General features: G+C 42.3%; 1 protein-coding gene across 4 annotated transcripts in view; it reads right to left on the bottom strand.

Moving 5' to 3' along the window:
* Positions 1 to 16,957, bottom strand: part of dagla (diacylglycerol lipase, alpha) — a 450,361-nt gene that overhangs the window by 66,648 nt on the left and 366,756 nt on the right. For all 4 annotated transcript variants that reach the window (XM_068046193.1, XM_068046192.1, XM_068046194.1 and 1 more), the window contains 2 exons: positions 13,426 to 13,498; positions 467 to 660 (listed from right to left, as the gene is read on the bottom strand). In XM_068046193.1, coding sequence (XP_067902294.1) covers positions 467 to 660; positions 13,426 to 13,498 — 267 coding nt within the window. The remainder of the gene's footprint in view (positions 1 to 466; positions 661 to 13,425; positions 13,499 to 16,957) is intronic.

Here is a 16,957-nt window from a genome sequence, read left to right as displayed (position 1 = left end):
CCCTAGTTCCTTGCTATTTAAAAAATCAGATTTATCTTTCATTGATCCAAAGTGGATGACCTCACACTTGCCCACATTAAACTCTATTTGCCACAGTTTTGTCTTCTCAGTTAATCTGTCAATGTCCCTTTGCAACTTCCTGCTCCCATCTGCGCTACTTACTGTTACCCCCACCCCTGCTAACTTAGTGACATCCGAAAACTTGGATATACAACTCTCTGTTTCTTCTTCTTCATTAATAACCAGGGTGAAATGTTGAGTCAACAAGGGAATGAAGAGTTTTGCCATGAAAGCAGGTAGGAAGAGAAATTCAGAAGTAAAATTATTCACTGGACCTTCACAGTAGCTCTCTTGTCTTAGCTGACACATAAACTAGTGATACGAAGGAAAATAGGCTATAAAAAATAGGCTCATAGGTTGACAAAAAAAAATTATGAACAGGAGCAATAATTTTGTAGATACCTACCACTTTTCCTCCGGGTGGTTGTGTATCACATGAATAATCCGACCTGGTGGGTAGAGTGGGACACTAGCAGAAAGTGCAATAGTAAGGTCACTGGGGTAGGTCCACTGCCTGTTACTCTGAACATTTGTCACTTCTTCATCGTCCGGCAGTTCAGATTTAGGAATACATTTAGTGCCACCCATGATAATTCGCCACTATAGGAAGAGATTTAGAAACAAACTTAGGGATCTTATTCATTAATAACACAGGACTATAATAAGGAGCAGTAAACCACCAGTTTCCAGCTTGCATTGTCAACTGTTTCATTTTGAACTGAAATTTCTAAGTTTCTAAAAATATAAACTGGACACCACGGGCTAGATTTTATGCTCTCCCCTGTGGCAGGTAGGGACCCCGCCACCTTTGCACCTCCGCCCCGATGAAGTCTGTGGCGGGAATGCCATCCACCAATTGAGGCCCTCAAGTGGAGAATTAAATGCCTAATTCAAAGCTTCTTCCTACTGCCAGTATTAGCCCAGTGGTGGGCGGGCCTGTCACCAGTGAGGAGCACGATGAGCAAACCTGTGTGGATTGTTGCTGGCTCCGGGAAGGTAGGCGGGTGGGGGGGGGGGGGGGGGGGGGCCTCGTTCAAATGCACTCAGTGTCTGATCAATGGAACCAGCATTGGGATGGAGGGCCTCTCTGCTGGCCCTCGCTGCCGACCCCCCTCCCTCGCCCGCAAACCCCACTCTGTGAAACTCCTCCTGTCATCACTCACCTGTGGCCTGCGTCCATCGATGACCCTGGGCCTCGGATGGGTGCATTTCCAGCAGCAGCCACCACCTCCACAGTGGCGCTGCTGAGTAAAAGAAGGGACGGGACTTAAATGCCTGACTGGCACATAATGCGGTGAGCCTTCCACATACCGGACAAGGGGCTCTCGCTGGCTCTTCAGTCGGCGGGCAAAACCCCCATTTCCTTAATTAAATACCACTCCAGGAGTCCAGTTTTTAAACCAGATGTCAATTTTAGCTACTTATATCTGTGGTTTCTTTTTATTTATTCATGGGATGAGAGTATTCCTGGTCAGGCTAGCATTTATTGCCCATCCCTAATAGGCCTTGAGAAGGTGGTCGTGAGTCGCCTTCTTGAATTGCTGCAGTCCATGTGGCGTAGGTACAACCACAGCACTGATAAAGAGGGATTTCCAGGATTTTGGAATGTCAGAGGAGGAAAGGCGGTGATATAGTTCCAACTCAAGTTGGTGTGTGACTTGGAGAGGAACATGCAGGTGGTGATGTTCCCATGCGTCTGCTACCCTTGTTCTCCGAGGTTGCATAGGTCACAGGTTTGGAAGGTGCTGTCGAAGGACCCTTGGTGAGTTGCTGGATTGCATCTTGTAGATGATATGCATTGCTGCCACTATGTGCTGGTGGTGGAGGGAGTAAATGTTTAAGGTGGTGGATGGTGTACAAATCAAGCGGGCTGCTTTGTTCTGGATGGTGTCAAGTTTCTTGTATGTTACTGGAGCCGCACTCAAATAGGCAAGTGGGAAGTATTCCATCACACTCCTGCCTGGTGCCTTGTCGATGGTGGACAGGCTTTGGGAATAAGGAAGAGAGACGAGTGGCCCTGGCAGAACACAAACAGAGCATCGCTGAGGTTATTGGTGAGAAAGTCTCGTTTTATAGCACCGCCAATGACACCTTCCATCACTTTGCTTATGATTGAGAGTAGACTGATAATTGGCCAGATTGGATTTGTCCTGCACTTTTGTGGACAGGATATACCTGGGCAATTTTCCACATTGTCAATAGATGCCAGTGTTGTAGCTGTACTGGAACAGCTTGGCTAGGGCATGACCAGTTCTGGAGCACAAATCTTCAGTACTACAGTCAAGATGTTGTAAGGGCCCGTAGCCTTTGCTATATTCAGTGCCTTCAGCTGTTTCTTTATCACATGGAGTGAATTGAATTGGCTGAAGACTGGTATCTGTGATGCTGGGGACCTCAGGAGGAGGCTGGGATGGCACTTCTCACTGAAGATGGCTGCAAATGCTTCAGCCTTGTAATTTGCACTGACATGCTGGGTTCCCCCATCATTGAGGATGGGGATGCTTGTGGAGCCTCCTCCTCCAGTTAGTTGTTTAATTGTCCACCACCATTCACGTCAGAGATTTGATCTGATCCGTTGGATGTGGGATTGCTTAGCTCTGTCTATCAAATATTGCTTCTGATGTTTCCACATGTAGCCCTGTGTTGTAGCTTCACTAGGTTGGCAACCCAACTTTAGGTGTGCCTGGTTCTGCTCCTGGCATGCTCTCCTGCACTTGTTGAACCAGGGTTGCTCTTCTGGTTTTACGACAATGGTAGACTGAAGGATATGATGGGCCATAAGGTTACAGATTGTGGTTAAAGTACAATAAAGCTGCTGCTGATGGCCGACAGCGCCTCATGGATGTCCAATTTTCAGCTGCCAGATCTGTTCTGAATCTATCCCATTTAGCATAGTGGTAGTTCCACACAATACGATGAAGAGTATCCTCAGTGTTAAGACTCCACAAGGACTGTGTGGTCACTCCTACCAATCCAGTCATGAACAGATGCACCTGTGAGAGGTGAGAGTGAGATTGGGTTTTTCCCTCGTGTTGGTTCTCTCACCACCTGCTGCAGGCCGGATCTGGCAGATATGTCCTTCAGGACACAGCTAGCTCGGTCAGTGGTGGTGCGACCGAGTCTCACTTGGTGATGGACATCGAAGTCCCTCAACCAGAATACATTCTTTTGCAACCCTCAGTGTTTCTTCCAAGTGGTGTTCAACATGGAGGAGTAATGATTATTCAGCTGAGGGAGGGCAGTAGGCCATAATCAGCAGGAGGTTTCTTAGCCCACGTTTGGCCTGATGTGATGAGACTTCATGGGGTCCAGAGTCACTGAGAGGACTTCCAGGACCACTCCCGCTCAACTGTATTCCACTGTGCCGGCACCTGTCCTGCTGGTGGAACAGGACATACCCACGGATGGTGATGGAGGAGTCTGGGACATTGGCTGTCGGATATGATTCAGTGAGTATGACCCTGTCAGGCTGTTGCTTGACTAATCTGTGGGCATGCAGGCCTGAGGCCTGCAGCCACTACTTTTTGTACTTTGTTTTTGCATTTTATTTCTGCCATGCTTTTACTTTGTTTATGATTTTTTTTAAAAAAACCTGTCTTAAACCTGTACTGAATTTTTAAATGTTACTTTGTAGACATTGATTTAATACTAAGTGATTGTACTCTGATTAAGTCAAGTAATTTAATCAATTATTTAATCAATAGTAATATTAACTTTTAATTTATTTTCCCCAAGAACTTATTCCTTTTGTTTTCATGATGGTCAGACTAGGCCATGCACAGCTGTTGTTTTGTCTAAACTACTGTTTTTCACTTTTTGAAAGTAATGGTTGTTTTCCCATTTGTAAACAGAAGTCAGTTCTTCTGGTATTCGATGACCCTTTAACTACAAGCCAGGACAATGGATAACCTTGCACACGGGGTGGTCCATAATGGTGTGAATTCAGAAGATGAAGTTTAATTGATGGACAGTATAATCTAATTGATGGCAGCTGAGAGACACCATCAAAGGATGTATAAACAGCCTGTCAGCCTCGTATTGCCTGTGAGAAGAATTCGAGAAGGACTCATGATTGTCAGATTCTTGTTTTGAGCAAGTCTGATGGAGGCCTCGGAAAGCTGGAATGGAGCCAGCAATTGCTCTTAAAGGAGCACAGCATCCAACATTTTGGGCTGCAGCCTGAGTGGACTAGTTATCCACTGAAGACTACGGAGGAAGGGACTTCAACGGAGTGACTGACCAGAGTCCACCCCCTTGTAAGGTTCTCTGGAGACTTGGTGATGTATGTGCCGGGGAGGAACGCTGTACCATTTTAGGGAGCTGTCTTGAACAGACTAATTTGGGGTTATAGCAGTTGCGCTATGTTTTTTTTTGTCTTTCTATACTCTTTCCCTTCCTTTCTTTTTAATAGTTATCTTCCTTTCTGTTTTGTTAATTGTTTAATAGTTACTTAATAATTACTCAAAATTACTGTTTTAACACATTATTTAGTATTGAGTCACTCATTCTTGTTATGTCCAGGGTATGTCGCCAAACCTAAGTGAGATGCCACAGGGGCCTCTCATGCCCTACAGGAAGCTCTCCCAATTTTTCCACAAGTACCCAAATGTTAGTGAGAGTCAACTGTGTAGGGTGTACCTTTGTCATCTCTGGTGCCTAGATCAATACCAGGTGGTCCATCCGATATTTTTATATGATCTTTCTGTAGCACTGTTGTACAACTATTTTAGATGGCAGTTAAGAGTGAACCACAATGCCATGGGTCTGGAGTCTCATATAGGCCAGACCAGCTAAGGAGGGCTGAGTTTCTTCCCTAAACAACATAAGTGAACCAGATGGGTTTCTATAACAATTTGATAGTTTCATGGTCACCGTCACTGAGACTAGCTTTTAATTCCTGATTTATTAATTAAATTGGTGGTGGGATTTGAACTTGTGCCTCTGAAACGTTAGTCTGAGGCTCTGGATTACTAATCCAGTAGCATTACCACTATGCTACCATTTCTATACTATCTTTTAATGTTCAGACATTAAGAACACTAAGAACTAATGTTTTTGTTTTAATCACTGAATATTGGAATTCACAATCCTACCCTCTCTGCACTGTCCCTATCCTGTGTGAGTCCGGTTTTTGTCTAGGTCAAAGATGCCAACCTTACCCACATCACACAAGTTTCTAGTGTCGGGTGTGTCATTAGATCAGGTAATGAATGCAGAAATCACAGCAGTAGCTGAATGTGTGGCTTCTCAAAACAAAACCAGCACGTAGATACCAAAAGGAGAGAAAAATGAATGTCATTCTTTTTCTCAAAGCTGAAAGAACAGCCTGTACTTCAGCTGGTTACAATCACATAAAATAAGTATATTCAGTGAGTTAAAGAGCCACAGAGATCAGGAAGGTTCTAGATATAATAGTTTGAATTGCAGTAGTTCAGTTAAGACAGCAGTAGGATGATATAGCTGGCCTTAGTAACTCTGAGCAAACAAGAAAAAGTTAGCCAGAGTACTTGCTCCTCCATCTTTTCCGAGTGACCCCAGATGCACAAGATTGGATGGTGGGTGAGAATGCCTCTGTGATCAAATAGTTTATGAACTCACTGCTCAGGCTCAAAAATGAATAATAGCCAGTTAGGCAAAATACTGAAGTGGGTCCATGCTAATGTACTCCCAAACTAGCCCAAAATAAACTGGCAAGAGTTGGCAAAAGGAGTATAGGGAATGGAGTTCTTGTAATGGTGTATAGGACTCCTTTCTTGCCACACATGTAAGAAGCCCAACAAGACAGATAGCATTGCTGGATCTAGCAATGGAAAATGAACATGAACAGATCTGAGAAGAGAAGTGTAGGGGTACAGCTAGGCAACAGAGATCACAACATAATAGGTTTTAAGATAAAGACTGAAAAGGGTATAAGGAAGACAACGACCAAAATAATAAATAGGAAAAAAGCTTATTTTAAGAGAATAGGAATAGAACTTGGGACAATAAACTGCAAAAAAATTACTGATAAACAAATAAGAACAGAAATAGAATAGCAGTGATAAACATTTAAAATGGTGATCAATAGAGTCCAGGAAAAATATATCCCACTAAAATACAAGAACAAACTATCCAATAATGACACACCATGGACCAATAAATAAATAAGGACAAAGTTAAACTACAGAAAAAATAGCATACACTATGGACAAAGACATAAAGGAGAGGATGACAAAAGTAAAAAAGACAAAGAGCAGCTACAAAATGTAATATCAAGTAATAAAATATTCTACAAACACAAATAACCATAGGAATAAAATCAGGATAGGGATAGGGCCACATACAATAAACTCGCATGTAATGACAACAATATTAAATAATTACTTTGCCTTCATATTTACCAGGGAGACAAATATATTAGGCATGGCATTAGAAGAGATCAAAAAAGATATAAAGAAATTTAATACAAAGCGGGGAGATAACTGATAAAACAAATCAAACTTAGAAAGGATAGAAACCCTGGTCTGGATGGATTGTATCCACACATACCAAAAAGAAGTTAGGGAAGAGATAGCAGAGGAACTAATAAGTATTTATAAAAACTCATGGGAAGGGAGTAGTGCCAGAGGGCTGGCAAACAGCTAGTATGGTTCCTTCATTTAAAAAGGGAGATAGAACCAGCCAGTGAGCTATACACCAATTAGCTTAACGTGTTGGTAAGAAAGATAATGAAATCCTAACTCAAAGATGTAATAGAAGAGCATCTAGAAACTGAAAATATAATGAAGAATAGTCAGTATGAATTTCAAAATGGAAGGTTATGCTTGACCAATATTATTGAATTCTTTGAAGCAGTTACAGAAAGAGTAGACAAAGGTAATGCAATAGATGCAATATATATGGATTTTCAAAATGCCTTTGATAAGGTACCACCTAATAGACTCATGACTAAGGTCAGAACATGTGGAGTCAGGGTACAAATAGCAGAATGGATAGCAATCTGGCTACAAAGCAGAAAACAGAGTAGGGTAGTTATGTAAGCTGGCAAAAGGTGAAAAGTGGTGTTCCACAAGGATCGGTACTGGAACCACTGTTCAACATTTACATAAATGGGATTTGGGAATCTGAAGCAAAATTTCAAAATTTGCAGACAGCACAAAATTGGAGGTATAGTTAATACAAAGGAGGAGTGTAATAAAATACAGGAAGACGATAATAAATTTCCAGTATAAGCTTGTAATTGACAAATGAACTTCAATGTCAATAAATGTAAGGTGGTACCTTTTGGTAGGAAGAATAAGGAAGCAACATAGTCCTTGGAAAATAAGTGTCTACATGGGGAAGAGGAGCAGAGAGATCAGAGGGTACAGATACACAAATCACAAAGTTATGACAAGTTAATAAGGCCATTAAAAAAAGCATACAAAGCACAGGGGTTCATTTCTAGAGGGATAGAATTGAAAAGTGAGAAGTTATGATAAACTTACATAGAACCGCACAGTCCTTATATGGAGGACTATTCCGGAGGTCCCCAGCATCATAGATGCCAGCCTTCAGCCAATCCAATTCAATCCATGTGATATGAAGAAACGATTGAAGACACTGGGTACTGCAAAGGCTATGGGCCCTGACAACATTCTGGCAATAGTACTGAAGACTTGTGCTCCAGAACTATCTGCGTCCTTAGCCAAGCTCTTCCAGTACAGCTACGACACTGGCATCTACCTGGCAATGTGGAAAATTGCCCAGATATGTCCTGTACACGAAGAGCAGGACAAATGTGACCCGGCCAATTACCGCCCTATCCGTCTACTCCCGATCATCAGCAAAGTGATGGAAGGGGTCGTCAAGTGCTTTCAAGTGGCACTTACTCAGCAATAACCTGCTCACTGATGCTCAGTTTGGGTTCTCCAAACTCAGCTCCTGACCTCATTACAGCCTTAGTCCAAACATAGACAAAAGAGCTGAATTGAACAGGTGAGGTGAGAGTGACTGCCCTTGACATCAAGGTAGCATTTAACAGAGTGTGACATCAAGGTGCCCTGGCAAAACTGAAGTCAATGGGAATCAAGGGGAAAACTCTCCGCTGGTTGGAGTTATACCCAGCACAAAGGAAGATGGTTGTAGTTGTTGGAGGCCTATCATCTCAACCCAGGACATCGTTACAAGAGTTCTTCAGGGTAGTGCCCTAGGCCCAACCATCTTCAGCTGATTCATTAATGACCTTCCCTCTATCATAAGGTCAGAAGTGTGGATGTTCGCTGATGTTTACACAGTGTTCAGAATCATTTGCAACTCCTTGCCCACATCCAGCAAGACCTGGGCAACATTCAGGCTTGGGCTGATGTGGAAAGTAACATTCCTGTCACACTAGTGCCAGGCAATGACCATCTTCAACGAGAGAGGATCTAATCATCTCCCCTTGACGTTCAATAGTATTACCATCAATGAATCCCCACCATTAACATCCTGAGGGTTACCATTGACCAGAAACTTAACTGGACCAGCCATATAAATACTGTGGCTACTAGAGCAGGTCAGAGGCTCGGAATTCTGCGGCGAGTAACTCACCTCCTGACTCCCCAAAGCCTGTCCACCATCTACGAGGAAAAAGCAGCCCACTTGATGGGCGTCCCATTCACCACCTTAAACTTTCACTCCCTCAACCACGAGAAAGATCACAGGTTAACCTTTAGTCTGTGCTGAATTATATAAACTCAATCAGGGCAGTAGTGCATACAAATGGCCTGAATGTCCATGGACTAGAGAGAGAAAAATTAACCAGGGTTCTTGCCCTTAATCACAATCCAAGAACCACTGCTGGCAAGTGCACAGGGTGTGACCATTCAGTGAGAACAGGTTGAGCTTGACTGTGTTTGGCCTTCACTTTCAAAGCTGCAGTGTACAAGATGCACTGCAGCAACTCGCCAAACCTCCTGCGACAGCGCCTTCCAAACCTGCAATCTCTAACACCTAGGAGGACAAGGACAGCTGACATATGGGAATACCACCACCTGCAAGTTCCCCTCCAAGCCACAATCCATCTTGACTTGAACTATATCACAGTTCCTTCACTGTCGCTAGATCACAAACCTGGAACTACCTCCCTAAAAGCACTATGGGTGTACCTACACCACATGGACCGCACTGATTCAAGGCGGCAGCTCACCACCATCTTCTCAAGGGCAACTAGAGATGGGCAATAAATTCTGGCCTTGTCAGCGATGCTCACATCCTATGAAAGAATGAAAAAAATAACACCTGAAACATTGCATAGTTTTGGTCTCCATATCTAAGGAAGGAGGAGGCAGGACAGCAAAGGTTCACTAGATTGTCTCATGGGATGATAGAGTTATCCTATGACGAGAAGCTGAGTGAATTGGGCCTATACTGTCTGCAGTTTAGAAGAATGAGAGGTGATCTCATTGAGACATACAAAGATTCTGAAGGGGCTTAACAGGGTAGATACAGAGAGGTTATTTCCCCTTGCTGGGAATCTAAAACATGGGCAGGGGGGTGGGGCACAGTCTCAGGATAAGGGATTCCATCGCTAAGGACTAAGATGAGAAATTTCTTCACTCAGAGGGTTGTGAATCTGTGGAATTGTCTACCCTGGAGGGTTGTGGATACTCCATCATGGAGTATATTTAAGTCTGAGATAGACAGATTTTTGGTCCCACAGGGAATCAAGGGATATGGGTGGAAAAGTGGAGTTGAGACAGAAGATCAGCCATGATCATATTGAATGGTGGAGATGGCTCGAGGGGCCGTATGGTCTACTCCTGCTCCTATTTCTTTTTTTCTTATCACAGGAGTCGTGCTGGCTGTGTTGGGACTGATGTGAATGGAACCAAGCAAGTACCACATTACACAGCTAGACTACAGATGAGAGAAGGATCAGTGTTGTATGCTGTGGCAAATGCCAGAGATCAAGGTGAACAAGGACAGATAGCACAACCTCAGTTACTGTTACAAAGGATGCCATTTGTGAATTTGAGGTAGTAAAGCACTAGCAGTATTATGAGCACTGGAAAGGTAATATTGTTTAAAAAAACGAATGCTGAAGCAACAAATATTTGAAAGTCACAGAAAGGAGTTGAATGTCTACATGAAGCCATCAACAGGAGTGTAACATTGAATACTAAACATAATAATTATCCCATCAGCAAGACAGTGTATACAAAAGCAAATACTGCTGGAAATCGGAAATAAAAACAGAAAATGCTAGAAATACTCAGCAGGTCTCGCAGCATCTGTGAAAAGAGAAGCAGAGTTAACATTTAAGGTCGATGACCTTTTATCAGAACTGGAAAAAGTTAGAGATATGTCAAGTTTAAAGCAAGTATAGAGGTGGGGAAAGGCGGGAGGAGAGAGTAGAATAAAAAGGAAGGTTTGTGATAGGGTGGAAGATAGGAGAGATTAAATGACAACAGCGCTGATGATGCAAGGCAAAAGGGGACAATAATAGGACAAGTAAAGGAAGCAAAGACATATCTAGGAGGTGTAAATGGGAAAGCAGGTTCATTCCCAACAGCTGCTGTCCAAAAAGCAAAAAACACAAAAAATGGGGACAGAGGCTTTGACCTGAAATTATTTAACTCAGTGTTGAGTCCAGAAGGCTGTTAAGTGCCTAATCGAAAGATGAGGTGCTTCTCCCCGAGCTTCCTTTGAGAGGGCAAGGTCAGCATGTGAGTGGAGGGCAGAAATAAAATGACAGGTGACTGGAATCTCAGAGTCATGCTAGCAAACTGCATGGAGGTATTCTGCAAAGTAGTCACCAAATCTGCATTTAGTCCCCCCAATGTAGAGGAAACCACATCTTGACTAGCGAAATCCAGTGTACTAATCTGCAAGAAGTACAAGTAAATCGCTGTTTCATATGGAAGGAGTGTTTGGAGCCTTGGATGGTGAGAAGGGAGAAGGCAAAAGGGCAGGTGTTGCATCTCCTGCATTTGCATGGCAAGGTGTTGTGGGAAGGAGAGGGGGTGTTGGAGATGATAGAGGAGTGGACCAGGGTGTTGCAGAAGGAACGGTCCTTTCAGAATTCTGAAAGGGGAGAAGGTGGGTTTGGTGGTGGCATCATGCCGTCCATGTGTAAGCTTCCTAAAGACTAGTATTGAACCAGATATGCTCTGAATCTCTGGAAATAGCGTTGTCACGTTTGTCCAATCTAAAACTGGACAGTGGTGGGTCTTATGTATGAATGTGTCATTCCACATGGAGTCTAGCCACGGCTTTGTGCATATGCAAGTGAGTTGTCCATATCCAAGTCCTGACCCTTTCCAATTCCCTGCTCGCTGTCCAATTTAAAGATACAGCATCTGAAAACTGGACAGCAAGCACCCAGTTATGAACATTACCAGTTAGCTCTAAAACCAGACAGGCCAACAGTAATTCAGGAAGCTACAGCTTTGGACTGGACAAGAAGTGGAACCCTACTCCCAGACATTCAGAGTACTTCTGTCACCTAACTTTTCTGGAAGAAAACTAATGAGTCGTTTTGATGGAGTGAGTGTTGAATAAGCATAATTTCAACTCCTCTTTTATTCCATTAATATTTCTAGACTGTTTTCAGTATATATGTATAGGGTAATTTAATGTAGTTTTATGCCTGTTTTGTGCTTTAGTAGCTTATGGACAAGTTGAGATGCCAAACTATTAAAAAAAAACTTGCAGTTATATAGTGCTTTTTACGTCCACTGGATGTCCCAAAGCGCTTTACTGTTAATGAAGTACTTTTGAAGTGTTGCCACTGTTGTAATGAATGAAACGCAGCAGCCAATTTTTTTTACACAGCAAGCTCCCACCAACAACAATGTGATAACGACCAAACAATGTGAATTTGTGATGTTGATTATGGGTTAACTTCCCTACTCTTCTTCGAAATAGTACCATGGGATCTTTTACGTCCAACTGAAAGGACAGGCACTGCCGTGGTTTAATGTCTCATCCGAAAGACCCAGAACGTTCTGACTCAGAGGCTACCAATGGAGCCAGAGCTGACATTTTCTCAGCAGCAAATCACCAACTCTGGCCCTCTTCTTCTGCTCCCTCCATCCTCTCTTCCAACATCTGGCATGAGGACAGCAATCTAATCTAGAAGATTAAAACTATCCATTCAGTTGCCCACTTCTTCTTTGCTTACCCATGAACTCAAATCACTCTGTAGCATCTCAACTTGCTTCACTTTTCCCTGATAGCTTATCTCCTCTGAGACCAACCTGTTTCCGCAACCCTCTGCTAACAATATAACTTTGTTTTTGCCAATACTCACTGATACCATATATAGCTCCCTTTTCTTCGGCTCTGTTCTTCTGACATTCAAAACCAGCATCACCTCACTTCTCAAAAAAGTTAATCTTTTCTAACCAGCACCCAACATCTAACCTAACTTTTCTCTGCAAGGCCCCTAAACTACTTTTTGTTATTACCTCCTCTTGTCACATCCTGCTCGAACTTCAGTTACGTTTCCATCCTGCACTGAGGCCACCCAGGTCAAGATCACCAATGGTATCCTGTGTGACTAAGGAATATGAGCCTCCTTGTCATCATCCTGCAACCCACTGCATTCAATCCAAGTCAATGTCTCCATTCTTCTCCAGCCTCTCTTCTGAGATCACTTCTGCAATACTGCCAATACTTAGTTTCTCTCCTTTCAGTTCCAGTGTGGCCGCATTGCTTGCAATGCTTGATCCTCTTTCCCGTACAGTTATCTTGGAGTACACTATCTCGGCTCCTAACTCTTTCCCACCACACCTGAAACCATACCATCATCTCCACAAACACTTCATCAGCCTCCATAACTCCACGGCATATTTAAAACTTCACTGTCAACATCCTACTCCACAATAAGTTGCACACTCCTATTACCCATATTCTAGCCAAACGCCATTGACTCACAATCCCCTAAAGTACTGAATTCAAAATCCTTGCTCGAGTCTATAAATTCCTCCTTTGGCCCTGCCACTTACAACCTCCTACAGCTCAACAAACGGTCTCTACTCTTCCAGCTCTGGTCTCTTTCTCTTCCCCCTCTATCATATTGGTTGCAGCATGAAGTAGTTCACACTGCAGGATTCAGAGGTAACACAAGCACATTGAAAAATAATTTGTTGCATTACTAGGAAGTTGTTGAGGCAAGAACATTGTAAAAAAAAAAAAATGCATGCATTTGTTGATGTTTTTGCAATGAACAGAGCAGATAACAATAGTAAAGAGGTTCATCTTTTAGAAGTTTCTACTGAAATAAACAGTAGTGGCATATTCTGCCTACTTGTGTGTGCTGCGATAGTGTATTCACATAATTGGGAAAAAATAAACTTTAGGAGGAAGTACACTGAGGAAACAAAAGTGGGAAGCACAAGCCAGAAGAATGGGAAGGCATACCTTAGGTTTATTGCTCTTCTGTAGCACATCCAGCAGGTGTCTACGAAAGACTTCCAGCTGGGACAAGCCAAGCCTGTAGCAACATAAGAATAATAATGCATTGTTAGGAACATGTTCCATGGATCAGTGGGTAATATTAAATAGAAGAAAGGTGCTTGCACAAAGACTATATGCCTAATCTTGATGCCAACCAGCTGCAAACCAATGAAACTGAAACCAACCTACTTGCGCTACCGTTTAATGGCACCAGGGAATTGAGGCTGCACAAACAAATATGATTTGTAGAAAGTTCAATGAAAACACTACAGTGAAGTATTGCAATTTTTAACTCCTAATTCTCAACCTATTTTTAACTTCTCGTTACCTGACATTTGTATGCTTTGCTACTGCGAACAATGTGCCTGTCAATTCGTTCATAACGTGAATATTTCAACCTTTTTCAATCACCCTGTAATGCTGGATTTCAATTACTGCCGTCAGAACCTGCATTTTATACCAGACAAGGTGGGCACTTTTGCCCAGTGTAAAATCAGAGTGTGGAGGCGTAAGATGATTGACAGCAAAACATACAAAGTAAACCACACCAAACAATATATAAATTTGTGTGCAATGAAATCTTAAGAATTTACATCATGTTTTGCAAAAAGAAGTCTTCTGCTCCATTATTAAATGAAGTGTGTAGTAGTTTGGCTATTTAAACAAAGATTTCCTTTGTATATGCATCATCTTCCACAAGTAGTGCATAGTACGTCAATTTGCAGTTTTGGATTTTGGTGCCACAAACTAGTACTAGAAATAAACAAACTTTTTCTGCCATGCATGCATGTAATGATTGATCCCACAGACCCGAAAAAAGGTTACCATCTTTTCTAGGTTTTTAGGAAACCAGATTTTAACAGTCTGCTCCTTTAAAGGGAGTAATTACTGGACAAACCATAACCAATGTCAAAAAATAAATAAAATAAATTATTTTCTGCACTATTTAAAGATGAATATTAGAAAGATAAACAGAAATTTCTTCACTCACATTATTCAATGCTTCTTCACAAAGGATGTTCAATAGTAAATAGGTTCAGACATTTCAACCTGGGCACCACACTTTAGGATGGATATACTGGCCTAATGATACATGGGCTGAACGGGCTAAATTATGATGGGATTGTATTCCCTTGAATATGGAAGATTAAGGGGTGATCTAATTGCACTGTTTAAGGTGATTAAAAGATTTGTTAGGGTAAATAGAGAGAAACTATTTTTTCGGGGGTGAGAGCCCAGAACAAGGGGAAATAAACTTAAAATTAGAGCTCGGCTAATCAGGGTGATGACAAAGAATACTTCCTCACACAAAGGATAGTGGAAATTTATAGCACTCACCTCCAAAAGGCTGTTGCAGCTGGGTCAATTTAAAATTTCAAAACTGAGATTGTTAGATTTTTGTTAGGCAAGGGTATTAAGGGATATAGCACCAAACTGGTAGGTGGAGTTAAGATACAGGTTAGCCATGATCCAACTGAATGGCGAAACAGGCTTGAGAGGCTGAATAGCCTACTGCTGTTCCTAAGTTCATATGCAATATGATGAGAGAGTAAAATTCAACGTGAATATTAAGGATGGGAGTATGGTTTTCTGTACAACCAGCAAATTAGCTAACTTTGCCAACTTAGGAGTTTTGTGCACTGCTGATGCATTTCTCTGGCCCTGTTTAATGTCCACATGGTTGAGAGATATGTACCACATCGCCATCGGCTGGTGCTCGATTCGAGGATGACAGCTATTCAAAGTCATTAGTTTGTGCCATGGGTCTTCAGGTGACTGAACAGGCTGATTCTCGATCCACAGATCTTTGGGCACATGGGGCAGGACGTCCCAGGAGGTATTTGAATCTGGAGTGCAGGATTTGCTTACTTTTCTTTCCTTCTCTGCTGCTGCTCTGCCTCATCACTAAGGCTTTTGTAATAAAAGCATGATGCAGCTTGATGGACAAGTTGTCGCCATTTTGAATGATTGGTAGCAAGCGCCTCCCAGTCATCAATGTCAATGCTGCTGCGCTACAGAGTGTCTTTGAGGCGTTTTTTTTTGTCCTCCCCTGGAATGCTGGCGATTTGAGAGTTAAGAAAACAGGACCTGGCTGGGGAGACGGTTTTCGGCCATCCGGACAGTGTCCAGTCCATCGAAATTTGTTTTGCAGTTTTGCCTGAATGCTTGTGGAGCTGGCTTCAAGAAGGACACTAGTGTTTCTTCGATGGTCCTCCCATTAAATCCAGAGGAGGCGGTGGAGGCATTGCTGATGGAATTTCTCTAGCACTCTTAGGTACTGCATAGCCCCATTAAAGAGGCACAGTTGAAGGTCAAAAGCTATCCTTTTTGTTATAGGATCAAATATGGTAATGGTGGTGGGGGAAGAAGTGGCGAGAAGGGGGGACTAAAAAAAAAAATGACCTGGAGTTTCCACCCAAATATCAACACAATCTAGGTGAAAAGACTGAAATAGCGCAAAAGATCAGGAATTTAAAACACGAGTAATGCCCATAACCATTCATGATCGTGTTTCCGCGATCTTTTACGCTGGTTCAAAAGTCATTTCACCCACAGCAGTCCCCTCCCACAAAACTGGCCATGCACCCAGGTCAGCTTGGCAAGTTTCCACCGACTATGCCCATTCGGGAGTCTTCATTACATTGCCCCCAGGCACCTGTAGTTACATAATCTATTGTTAATGACCTTCAGCTGCTGTGACCAGCAGTCAATATTGAATCCTCACTCAGGTCAGTTTCTCATATTAACACTACAATTATTATAAACTTTTTAAATTCAGTATTAAGTGGCTATCTGCTAGTGCCTGTGGGGAGGTCCTCTCTATTGTGATTAATATTTGAGATGTCACTTCATAAGGATATAGGAAATACATTTTCATGTCTCCTTTTGCAAGTTGCTGAATGCATGCAAGTATAAGTTTGCTCCAATAATGAATATAGGATACAAGATCTGCGTTGAAATTTAATCAATTAATTTGCCCTTGGTACATACGACCTGTGACCAACAGTCAACTGAAATCACTAATCAACCGGAGTTTTCAACTACAGCAATTATTTGAACAAATGTTCTGTTTAAATTAGTTTAATTCAGTACTCAAGGTCACATTGGCCATGTTCCGGCCAGAAATAGATTTATTAGTTCGTGGGATGTGGGCATCGCTGGATAGGCCAGAATTTATTGCCTAAAATGTTGCTTGCTTGTGGTGATTCATGAGAGATTTTACGCTTGGCTTCATGCAAATTGATTTGAGCAGAAAATTGGATGTAACTTCACCCCAGGAAAACCAGAGCAAATTCCAGTGCATTTTGAGTGCATTTCCTCAATTGCAAACCTAGCAGAAGCCCCAGGGTTATGTATCACGGTAAGAACAAACAAAGCAAAAGTATTTCAAATCTCATGACAATCTGTGGCTCTCCTCCTCTATTATTTTCAAATGGGACAGCTTCTGAAATGAATGCAGATCTTGTATCTTATATTCATTATTGGAGCAAACTTA

The sequence above is a fragment of the Heterodontus francisci genome, chromosome 14 (assembly GCF_036365525.1).
Source record: "Heterodontus francisci isolate sHetFra1 chromosome 14, sHetFra1.hap1, whole genome shotgun sequence".
Lineage (NCBI taxonomy): Eukaryota > Metazoa > Chordata > Chondrichthyes > Heterodontiformes > Heterodontidae > Heterodontus > Heterodontus francisci.
This window is presented reverse-complemented; position numbering and strand designations above follow the sequence as displayed.